At 38.4% G+C, this 12,874-nt stretch overlaps 1 protein-coding gene across 1 annotated transcript in view; it reads right to left on the bottom strand.

Annotated features, from left to right (window-relative positions):
* Nucleotides 1-12,874, bottom strand: part of LOC129232418 (uncharacterized) — a 78,714-nt gene that overhangs the window by 33,582 nt on the left and 32,258 nt on the right. Inside the window, exons 5-6 of the mRNA XM_054866563.1 lie at nucleotides 11,277-11,356; nucleotides 2,286-3,324 (exon numbers count right to left, since the gene is read on the bottom strand). Of these exons, the coding sequence (XP_054722538.1) occupies nucleotides 2,286-3,324; nucleotides 11,277-11,356 (1,119 nt within the window). The remainder of the gene's footprint in view (nucleotides 1-2,285; nucleotides 3,325-11,276; nucleotides 11,357-12,874) is intronic.

Here is a 12,874-nt window from a genome sequence, read left to right as displayed (position 1 = left end):
GTGGTTTAAAAGCTACACTATTGCATGATTAAAACTCGTTGCTTTGGGTATCACTAGCATTTTCAATCGATATGACTGAAACATATGGAGATTTGTCTTTTTTTAGATAAAAAATTTAATGCAACACATATCATGGGACAATTATTTCTTGCCTAAAATTAAATGAAACAAATTTTATTAACTGCTCAATTTTATTAATGTTTTCCTCTATGCGAATGGGATAGTAATGACAAGAATAATAATAATGAAAAAAGAGTGGATTTGCGTGTTATTCTACTGGCCTTTCATATTAAATTAGGTGTTTTTAAGTACATTGTAACACTAGTGCTTAATTTGAATGCATAAAACCAGAATTTCTACGTATACTATTAAAGTAAAGTTAAAAATCGCATCTTTGGTGAGCATTCTCAAAGTGAATTAACTCTTGCTGATTAATGCTATACACTTAAGAGGGATGTTCCTGATGCCTGATGCAGAAAGAGAAGAACAATGGCTAAGTTTTTGATCATTATTTTAGAGTTAGTCATACATGTGAATTTGCGCATTTCTTTCAAACTTCTGCCTAGTGTTACACAAAATCTGTGGGTGATGGTGAAAAACTCTTTGCATATTTGAATTCAGCGCATCATTTTACCTGAAGATCAGGTCCGTATAACAAAAAAAAAAGTTGTTTTTTTTCTACACTAGTAATATTAATTTTCAATTTTGTTTTATATACCTACGATAAATCTTTACTTTTGATACTGAAACGAACATTGCTTATTTGTTTTAATTGTATTTGTGGAATAAAACCTGCTGACAAAACTATTCTGAATGTACCATTTCGTCCCATGGAAAGGACTTTTAATCAGTGATGTTCCCATCTATTTTTCTGAGGGTATACTTCCAGTAATCCATTGCGCACAATTTGTGTATGTGATCATACACATAGTATGTCATAATATGAAAGTTTATGAAGTTTCAGGGTGTATGCCGTGTCTAAAAAATGTTTGAGAGTATACAGCGTATATGGAGATGGGAACACCACTGCTTTTAATATCAATTTGTGAGCAAATTTTTGAAAAGATTGTAAGGTATGATTTTTTCCCAGGACCCCAGATAAAACGACTTGCTGATCCCTAAATGAGTTCATAGATGACTGAATGTTGCCCTCAAAGATTCATCTTAATTCATGGGGTATAGCACTAATCAGAATAAATTTAAGACCTTACTTTTTCTATTTTATTTTTATTTCTGATTGTAAAATATAACTAAAAGCTACAAAGTTAAAAAAGTATTCATTTTCAGTAAAAAAAAAATAACCTCTTCTATTTAGCATTTTTGTGTTTCACAGTAGATGTTAAACGAGCTCTTTTCTATATGCACCCTTCGATTTCGAGTACAAAACTGAAAGGAAAAGTATGACTCACAGAATTTTTTTTTCTCAGCTTAAAAAAACTTACAGGTTTTACATGAACTGTAATGTTTTCTGTCGCAGTAAATCTTCAAATTTACAGAGCTCAAATGTTTTTTATTTCTCAATCCAAGTATAAACATAAGCAATGTTGGGAAATGTAAATGATTGCACTCATATGATTCTTCATTAAAAGTGATTCTTCGCAGCTCCGAGTTTTCTTTTTGGCTAAATGGATGCATGCTTCTTAACATCATTGTTTACATACATTATGCATTAAATTATAAGCTCATTTTTGTCATTTCCCAGTAATAAATAGACTTCAGTTGCAAAAGCTGCAAGTACAAACCCAAAATAAAAAAAATTGTATTTTTAAATATGTACCTCAGAGCAATAACGCCGTAAGTCCAAAAAATGCGATTTTCAATTTTTTTTTTGGGGGGGGGGGAATTGTAAGCAGAATAATATTCCGGGGAAGATTTTGATCATTGGGAATCTGGCGATCTTTCTTCATTGGCGTCCATTCTCAGTTCCACTGCCAGCGCGAGAGGCATCTTACCAAAAAAAAAAAAATATTTACCCCGAAAATGAGACCACTGCACCAGATCCCAAATTATCGGAATAGCCCCCGATGACGCATCGAGCCATGTGGATGTCTTTCTCAGTTTTTAAGCAGGGTTAAAATTTTCGGCTCACTTTATTTCTTTCGTGCCAATAGGGTACAATAAAAGAGAATTTATCAATGGCTTGAATATTCCTTTTATTACGTGATTCATACACACAAAGCATTTCACACATGATGTACAAAGCTATTTAAAAGGTGTCTCAGAATAATCATCTTGACAAGACAAACTGGTTTGTTTACGAAAACAGCAGATAAAGCTCAGTCAACTATCTCGGGCACACTCAAAAACAAAAGATTCATACAGTTCAAGTACTGATCTTTATTTTCTTTTTCGCCAGGGACTAGAGCTCTGCGGCCCGGGCGAAGTTCCTCAGGTCGTCGTCCGCCAGGCACGCGAGGAGGACGTCGGTGCAGGTGGTGGGCAGGGGCGGGCAGAGGAGGGGGAAGCAGCGCAGGAAGCGGTCCTCCAGGGCCCTCCTCTCCCGGACCTCCCCCAGCCGGACGAGGAGGAGGTGAGGCGTTGGGCCAGGCGGGAGGGGTGTCGGTGGGCGAGGTCGCGGAGGGAGAGGCGGGACCCTCCACCCGGGCCTCCCTCATCTCGGCCTCGCACTCGGAGAGCAGCCGGACGCCGCGCTCCTTTTGCTCCTGTGGGAGCCCCATCTCCTCCCAATGTACCTCGATATTCCTCCAGGCGTGGGTCGCCAGAAGCACCCTCGCCACATCGTCTTGTCTACACCACAGGGCCAAGTACAGGGGACAGTGTCCATCTCTATCTTTAAGCTTCAAACGCGCACCCCTCGACAGCAAAGATTGAACTATCCGCGGGAGACCTTCTCTCACAGCGTAGTGCAGGGGGGTGCGGCCTTCCATGTCCGGCCCGTCGCATTCGGCGGCGGCCTCCAGCAGCACCTCCGCCGCGGCCTCCATCCTAGAGATCACGGCAAAATGGAGGGGCGTGCTTTCACTTCTGTCTTTCGCACTTGCATTCGCCCCTCCCGCGAGCAGGATACGGACGACATTCACGAACCCACACTCGGCAGCGAGATGCAGAGGGGTGCGCTTGTAGAAATCCACCACATCCGTGATGCAGTCCGCGTCCGCCAGCAACTCCGCCGCGGCCTCCTTCTCATACAACAGGGCCAGGTGGAGGGGCGTCATTCCATTCAGATCCCTCGCCCTCGTGTTCCATCCTCCTTCCAGCAGCTCCCTGATCCTCTGCGTGTCTCCGCTCAATGCCGCACGATGCAACGCGGTCCGCCTGAACCAATCCGTCTCCGACGCAGCTCCGTCCTCCGGCCGGCGTCTCCTGGAAGAGAGAGACAGATTCACGTTCTGTGCAAACTGAAAGCGGGAGGAATTTCGATCACTTTCCCACTTCTGCTCCCATGAAAACTTTTTGAATGAAATCTGGACTAGAAAACCTCCAAAGTGAAAGATTACTGTCAAATCTAAGCATATTTAGCTTGATGCAGGTACGGGACATTTGGATTCAATGTCCTAAATTCTTACTCCATCACGAATTTTACTGGATTGGAGTTTGAGAGACAGCACACGATTTCCACCAAACTATATTTATTACTAGTGGTACCCGCACGGCTTTGCCCGTAATAGAAAAATTGGAAGGTCCTTTGGTTCGCCTGTATATTTACAAACAATGTATGGTGAATTTTCTCGCCAATTGGCTCGTGCCCGTGTTACGGTTCCACGTTATGATCATTTCGCATTTCGCCCATTGGCTCGTGCCCATGTGACGGTTCCACGTTATGCTAATTTCGTCATTGACTCGTCCATCTTCTGATAATTTTGTTCTTAAAATTGGAATAGGAAAAGAATCACGTCGAATTTTCGAAAAATCGCTTCGAGGTGCACACCCCCATGCTGCAAACTAATTTTGTGTCAAATTTCATGAAAATCGGCTTAACGGTCTAGGCGCTATGCGAGTCACAGGGATCCAAACATCCATACAGAAAGACTTTCAGCTTTATTATTAGTAAAGAAGAAAAGAAAAGAAGAAAGATAAAGAAGTAAAGAAGAGAAGAAAGATAATTAAGTAAAGAAGAGAAAGATAATTTTCAGAACAAATTCTTTCCCATTTTATTAAATTTCTGTGAAAAATGGGCTTAAAATTAGAATAGAAAAAGAACAAAATCGAATTTTCGAAACATCGCTTCGAGGTGCACACCCCCCTGCTACATACTAACTTTGTGCCAAATTTCATGAAAATCGGCCGAACGGTCTAGGCGCTATGCGCGTCACAGACATCCTACAGACATCCAGACATCCTCCGGACAGAGAGACTTTTAGCTTTATTATTAGTAAAGATGAGCATATTGAAAACATCGTTACAGTTTACACGTGCTCGTGTGGGAAAGTGAAGCAAAAGTCCCTGACCGCCACAACAGCTTTACACATTGGACAACACTCTGTTGCCACACCAAGAGCAATGGGGGTAAAAAATGGAAACAAGGTTCATTTGCATAAACATTAATGATTTAACGACGTCGGTCACTAAACATGAACACAAAACATGGAGAATATTCTATTTAAATTATCTACTTTCAGTTTCAACAACAACAATGATTTATAAGTTGAAACTGGGGTTGTTTATACGCAGATATATTTTTCGTTTAAAGTTTGTGCCCTACGATACGATCTGGGGCTCTGCTCTTTTAGTGTTTCATTGAATGTGCAGAACTACTGGTATACAACCTACATGAAAGTAGAAAGGTTTTAAAAATTAGTTTTAAATGCATTTAATTTGTTTTTGAGGAAATGATTTGTGAAAAAGCTCGATTCCTTATTCTGAAACAGCATTTTGTAAAAATGAATAAAGATGCAATGTTTTACTAAAAACAACTGTAGAGCCGGATATCCGAATCCGGCAGACAAAGCGCAGGATGTCCGGTATCATCGCTATCCGGCGCATCCCTAGTACGCATGCGAAGAAAACTGCATCGATGAACTGTTTTCCCAACATTATAAGAACATTTTAATGTATGAGATCTTCACCTCTTTCTACCCACTAGTGTTCGCCCAGTGGTCGAAATTCCACCCTGTTCACGAATGAATATTTGAGAAACCTTGTATGAATTTAACTATTCCCAACATTTTTATTTCTACTTTTACTTTCGTTTACTGCATATCCGAAAACAGACAATTTTTATACGTACACGCAATGACGAAAGGTAATTTTTTCCAATTTTGCTTTTTGTCCGTCAATCTCAAAATATATCGATGAGAGGGGTTATTTCGGTAATGGTGTCGTTTTCGAAACTTTTAAAGTGTTTTTTCTCAAAAAGCAAGTTTAGAAACATGGATTTTAGCCATTTTTTAAATAATTTTAAAAAATTTAATATTTTTTAGCAATTATTTTAGTTGGTGCGCAGATTGAAATTCAGTTTTTACGCTTCTGCACATGGCATCAAAAGTGATGAAATGCCATTCGCTGATGCCATTAGCGCACGGCGCAAATGGTCACAGCGTGGAAAGGCGGTCGACAGCAGAGCGTAAACATTAAGCACGGCAATGGAGTAGCGTGCCAAAGTACATCCCTTGTAACGTCATAAAGATCACGCTTTATTTCCAAAATTGAACGTTTGAAATATTAATAAAAAATAACCGTCGAGAAAACAAAAGTTTTTTCTGGCCCCATGTTATTCCTTTTACTTATTCTATCAATTTCAGTGACTAAAAGTAGTACTTTTGACTGAAGAAAACAGCCCCATTGAGAAGTGGTCGTCCAATTCCTGGCTTGATTCATTTTATTTTGGATACCATGTTGCTTTGTGCTAACCCTATGCAAATAGATTCTTCCTGACTCTTTGTTTACGTATGCAAAGAAAAAAAAATTTTGCGCTGGCATTGGAAACAAAAAAATGGACGCCAATGGGTAAAAATCGTCAATGATACAATTTTGGAAATATTCCCGTATGAAATGAAGCATCGAAACTCAGTTTATACGGAAAACTTCTGTGTGAACAATATTACTTATAAAACGTCTACTATTACTGAGTAAGTAGCTTCTTTGTCGTTAGAAATATAAATTTCCAAGTATCAAACGAGCGAACTGTACTCGTGGCAACTGTTCATTCGAAAACACTGGACGTCGCAATAACAGTACAATTTTTAAAAAAGGTCGTCTTTGAGATTTGTGTATGGTTGGGGGCCGTGCATAACTGATGTCAAACTTTTCAACATTTTCGACCCTATCGCCCTCTTTGTCAAAGTTTCGCAGTTCACCATACCCCTCTTTCCTTTTGTCAGATGTCACGCTGTTTTTCATAAACGTTCCTATTAAAAAAAGGCTTGTTGTCACATTCTCCCCATTGTATGTCCTTCCTGTCATTTCTGTCCTCTCCCTAGTCACAAACTTTTACTATTTCTTGAACCCCACCTTAGAGCGGGACTTTATTCGTGGACAGCCCCTGTTTTGTGGTAACCGTATGCAAATATGTATTTCCCTGCTCTTTGCTTACGTATGCAAAGAAAAAACATTTCTCGCGCTGCAATTGGTGCCAAAAATTTGACGCCGATAAATGAAGAGCGCCCAGTTCCCAACTATACAAATCTTCCCGAAATGAAACGATGCTGCAAAACTCAGACTATACGTAAAACTTCTTCATGAACAATATTTCTTCTAAAAAGTTTAATACTATTGAGTAAGTTGCCTTGACCTCTTCCATTAGAAATATAAAATTTCAAACAGACAAATGAACGAATGGTACTTGCTACATTAAAAATTGTCCATTCAAAAACACTGGACTTCGTAATAATAGTGCAATTTTATTTTAAAAAAAATCGTTTTTGTGATATGTATATGGTTTAGGAAATAACTGACTAATGCACTTTTAAAAATTTTTGACCCCTCTCCCCTTCGTCACAAAGTTTCACACTTCACCATGCTCCCTATTTCCTTTGCCACATGTCATACTGTTTTTAATAAACTTTCTTATCAAAGAAAAAAGCTTGATGTCACATTTTCTCCATTGTATGTCCCTCTTGTCATTTATTTCCTCCCCCTTGTCACGAATGGTTAATTTAATGAACCCTATCTTAAAAAGGGACTTTGTTTGTAGTCAGTTTCTTGCAAATAGACATTTCTGTACTCTTTTTTTTTTCGTATGAAAAAGAGAAATATGTCTCGAGCTGGCATTTTGGTGCCAAAAATTTTACACCAATGGATAAAACTCGCCCATTTCACGATTATGGAAGTCTTCCTGAATGAAATGATGCCGTAAAACTCCTTTAATACGTAAAACTTCTGTATAAGCAATATTCTTTGTAAAAGTAGGCATGACCGTTGCCGTTAGAAATATAAAATTTTCAACACTCAAATGAACGAATTCTACTCAAGGCAACAGAATTGTCCATGCGAAAGCATTGGACGTCGTAATAATACGCCAATTTCATCAAAAGACCTTTCACCTTGAGATTTGTTGCTGGCGATAGCAAATGCAGGTATTATTTTGAGAAGATAATTTCCTCGAAACTGAAAGTCCTCCCTCCCTCACTCCGTAAAATGATTTATTTAAATATTAAAATCCCGAAATCATAACCAAAATGAAAATATTTTTAATGCCCATAGTACCCAAAAAGCCTCAATATTTTTTTTAAAAAATGCAAGAATTGCATTTCTTTACGGTCAAGCGCGAAATGGCAACGAATAATATTATCTAGTAATTTCATCACGCTAACTAAGTTGCGTGAAAAATCAAATAAAAATGAATTTTTGCTAACTTATAATTGCTTCTAGATCCTTTTCTAGTCACCTTGGCAAGTTTTCGTTTTTTTGCCGTAAACGGGGGATAAACGTTTTTAGAAGTAGTTTTCACGAGCTTTTCAACCATACCAAGCTCAAAGCACTAAAATGCATTTTTCGTGTAAAAAAAGCGGTTTAAAAAATAAATTAAAACTTAATGTTTCACGCTTCCGACAATGAATTTCAACAATGGAAAAGAGATAAAATTAAAATTTTTGAGCTTCGCTAACTAAAAAACGCTTATAACTTTTTTCTAATGGGTTTAGGCTGTCGGACTTTGGGCGCCCTGACAATTTTTTCGTTAGGAGTATTTTTTAAAGACCTTTCCAACCATCTCAAATTCGAAAATATTGTACCATCCGTTCGCGTAGAAAGAGCCATTCAGGACGAAAATGCGTTGTTTATTAATATCTCAGTTAATTAGCGTTCGATTTCAAAATTTGTTATTGATGACACTAAAACTCGGCAATAGCTACCGAACAAAGAAAGAATGAAGGAAATCGGTTCACAAACAAAGGAGGGATCGGTACCGAAAGAAAACGGCTTGCCAATTAGGTCCGTACCTGGGTCCACGGTGTCTAGAGTCGTAAGTGGTTTAGATCTCGTTCCCTTATGGGTAAGGGGGCCCCGGCCGAAAGGTCCGTTCTCTGGAAGCCCCAGATGGCATAGCAGAGCGGGGTTCCCTGTTCCGTACCCCCTTTAGGTTTGCATTCGTCCTTCACTTCTTATGAGAACTAAAAGGTGTGGGAACGTTATTGGGGTTGGAAAATACGTCACGTGTACCAGTGGCTGTGGCGAGATTACGTACAGCAAGGCCCCACAACCCGGGGTCCCCGGAGTCGCAAGGGGCCCAAAAATTTTTCAGCTTTGTTTTCATTCAATTTTATTAAATTTTTCCGTGATTCAAACTTGGTTTGAAAAGCTTAAACATAAGAGCGTTAAAAAAAAGTTAAGGTATTCATTAAATTTATGAACCTTAGGGACACAGTGAGGCACCTAGAATCCCAGAACCTATTGATTTAGGACCTCCGATTAAGATATCGGGGGCCCTTGGCCAAACGCATTTTCGGGGCCGTCATGTAGCCAAATATTACAAATTTTTGCCACTTTGGGCCCCTAAATAGCAGGGGCTCAAGGTCACTGTTTATTCGGCCAATTCAGTAAATAGGCCCAGAGTAGAGAGAAGGGGGCCCACGGTCCAACTTCCAAGCGCGAAAACCAAACCTAGGCTCGGTACAAAGTACCACATGCCCTCCCTAGACCATCACTGGCCACGGAAAGAAGGGAAAATTCCTGAATGAAGAGGAAAGGAAGGAAACAGTCCTGACCGTACCAAAGCCAGTTAAAAGAAGGTTTTGTGTAGGATCTATCTTTGGGGGGTGGAAGGGGGCGAATCGGAAGAGGTCGGAAATTATTTTGAGCTTTGTTTTCATTCAATTTTATTAACTTTTTCTAAAAATCAAACTTAGTTTTAAATGCTTATATTGATTCTGGGCCTCTGAGCCTATTGGTCTTGCCCCCCCCCCCCCGAGTAAGATATCAGAGGTAGTTGGCCAAACACTTTCTCCGGACCCTCTTATAGGCATTCGTTGCAATTTTTGCCACTGGCTAAAACAGTTTTCGCCATTTGGGGGCCCCCCGAATGGCCGGGGTTGTAGGTCATGGCCCAGCTGGCCTATTCAGTAAAGAGGGTCCCTGACATTAGAAGGGGAAATCGAACCAACTCTTGACCTCCCAACTTACAGAAAAGAAATGGAATAGCTACTTTGTTTTAAGATAACTTTTTTTGCAGGCAACTGTTAATATATTACCAACTAAGTTTTCACTTTTTTTTTCTTCAAAACAAATAAAAGATAGGGACTTTACCAAGAAAGTGAGACAGAAGAGATCCTCTAAATAATTTCCTTTAATTCACCATAAACAGCCTAATGTGTTTTTAAACTTCAATTTCGTTAACATTCCGGAAGAGAGTCCAAAAAAACCTCTTTCTTCCTAATATGTTCAAAAATTGCTTAAAACTACTTTTTTTGGAACTTCTATTTTTAAAAATTCCGGGGCAAAGTTCCGAAACCTTCCCAAAAAGTTTTGATTTTCAAAAAAAGCTGGGACAGTCCCGGAACCTCATCTCTTATCGTCAGGTCATCAAAAGTGGCCTACAATTGCGTTTCAGGAAAATTTCCAGGGGAGAACCTCCGACCCCTCAATCCTTTTTGAATTACCAAAGATCATTTAAAATTGCGTTTTGGGAACTTCTATATCGAAACAGTTTTCCGGAAGTCTCATCTTTGTACAACTTCCCCTTACATCTTACATGTCATCCTATAAACACATATGTGGACCACTTTGGTTGAAGTTAGGGGAAGGGATGAGGGGGTTCAGAACTTTTCCTTAGAAATCGAAGTTGCAAAAAGGCAATGTAAGAATGGCTTACAATCGCCTTTTTAAAACTTCAATTTCGCAAAATTTAAAAGGTCCCCAAAGAAGGCCACCAAAATCGAAAAAGTGTACTTCAAATATACAATAATACGATTTTTAGTAGGGGGCCGAAATCAGATTTGCTGGGGGGGGGGCAGAAAATTTAAAGTTACACAACTGACCAGTGGCGTGGATAACCGCTGGTTTTTTTAATTGGGGGGGGGGGGGGATTCGGCGGGCACTTCATTTTTCACCTTATATATACATACTAGCTGTACCTTCACGGCGATACCCGTGCAAAGAATTTAAAGCTTAAACTAATGCTCCATAACATTAAACTATGTCAACAGTTGCTCCGAAGCATAAAATAATCAACCAACTCTATTATTTCACCTCACTAGAAAGTCGCCCGTCGTGGTATGAGGGGTGGAAATTTGCTTCCACGTACATTTGAAAGCAGCGATTGCCTGTTTGGGGATATTTTGGTAGTTTTAAGTTTTAACCCACACTCCAGTGGATTAATCCTTAACTCTGGTAGATAGCAGATAATGATGATAGATTATGATGCAGTGGCTAATAAACAGTTTTTTTTTTTTATTTTAAAAAATGATGTTTCCGTGTTTCACTTTAAAAAACGTAGCACTTCAGCGACTATTCGTTTTGAACAGGGAACAGATTAAAAGCCTGGATATTCACCGTGGGGTGCAAAAATGTCAGTTTATGATTTGACTAACAAGAAAACCCTTAAGTATTCAAATGGAAAGCAAAAATGAAATTGACGCAAGACTGGCTTCGACAGGGAGAGAAAACGAAGCACTAAATAACAATTTGGATTGAGGAAAGCCTTCGAAATTTCTAAACCATTTGATGATTAAACTAATTAATTCCTTAGAATGTGACACATTAATTGAGAAAAAAAATTTCTATTCCCCCCCCCCATTTTTTTTTTTTTTTTTTTTTGCTTTAAAACTCACTTTAAAATTTCCATAATTGTTACATCTCCAAATGTGACACAATAGGGAAGACTTCCCTTCCCGTTCTGAATGAACGACAGCACAATGTCACTTCGTATACGGACAACTTACTTGGGAGGTTGTCCTTCGCCATCTTGGGATTGACGCTTGGACGTCGATGGCAGCTCCCCATCTGCTCCTCGGTCACTCCCCTGAAACAGAGCAAACACAGGGTTCTTAGGATGGACAGTGGAATCGTGACTCGCTAACACATCAAACAGTAGTCCAAAAGACAGCCGAAGAGGATGGTTCCTTTTCCAGTGACGATTTTACAAAAAAAAAAAAAAAAAAGTCGAAGGCAGAGAGCAGTCCTTTTTACTTAAAGAGTTTACTTTCAAAACGGATTATATCCTGTTTTATAATTTTTTTGAAAAAAGAAAAAACACGTTTTACGCAGAAACACTAACTGTTTGAATTTCGAATTTCCCACAATGTTTTGGTAGTGGCTTATCGCAACAACAAGTGACTATTGGCATAAGTCTAGGAATTTTTCCTTCATTTTATCAGACCTAATTTACCAATTTTGTTTTGGACTAGACTACAAATCAGAATACTTGGTGATGTTCTGCAACGTAAAATCATTTAACCAAAATTGTTCTGCAAGTACTTCGAGCGTTGTATACACAAGAAACCAACCTGACCTTTTCCACAAATCGGGTGCCCTAAAGCAAAATCGTTTTATACAGGAGGTTTCCTTTCTTTTATTTCTCAGTTTTTAAAACTCTACTGCTGCTACGCATTTCTGTGGAACCTTAACCGATTGAGACTCTAATAAAATATTTTATATGCCTTCTAAAACGCACAGAAAGAGCAAAGATACAAAAATCCGAACCTAGGCGTCGAACCGCAGTTTTTTGGTTCATTTTACATAGCATGAAGGAGCAATTAAAATAACGTTAATAAATAAACAAAATAACTAAAATAATAAATACATTGAGTCAAATTAGGGCAGCACATAAAAAAAACGCTTCAAAACTTTCTAAATAATTGAAATATTTTCAGGATGTAAGAAGGTTAAAATCTCAAACAAGACACGCAATTTTCGGCAATGGACGTGTTTCAATGTTGGCATGTTTCCAAAACATACTTTAATGGAGGAAATTGCAGTGGATGAAGATCGATTGGGAAAAATAAGGAAAGGGGGAACCAAAAACGCTAGAAAAATCAGGATCTTTTCAGATTTAGAATAATATGATATTTCTGCAGAAAGTGTGGATGTCAGCAGAAATTTCACAGAAAATTTGTCTAAGTTTTCCTCACACATTTGAACAGAATTGTTCTGCAGCTCAAGCATCTGTTCTGCGAGGCACGTCACAAATTTTATATTATTCTGGATTGAGGGTTTGAATATATTCTTCTGGCATAAAACAGTAGATATCATCTCTTTTGCAAAAAAAAAAAACAAGCATTTTGTTCAGAAATACCTTTAAAAATTGAAACAAAATGTTTAATATTTTGTTATACATATATATATATATATATATATATATATATATATATATATATATATATATATATATATATATATATATATATATATATATATATATATATATATGCTTTACTTTACTCCTTCCTACTTACTTTATTCTTTTGACTGAACATTTCAAAAAAAAAGGACCTTCAATCCAATTAAGTATGACCAATAAAACCACCCAAGCCGATTCGAA

Source organism: Uloborus diversus, unplaced genomic scaffold (genome assembly GCF_026930045.1).
Source record: "Uloborus diversus isolate 005 unplaced genomic scaffold, Udiv.v.3.1 scaffold_12, whole genome shotgun sequence".
Taxonomy (NCBI): Eukaryota; Metazoa; Arthropoda; class Arachnida; order Araneae; family Uloboridae; genus Uloborus; species Uloborus diversus.
This window is presented reverse-complemented; position numbering and strand designations above follow the sequence as displayed.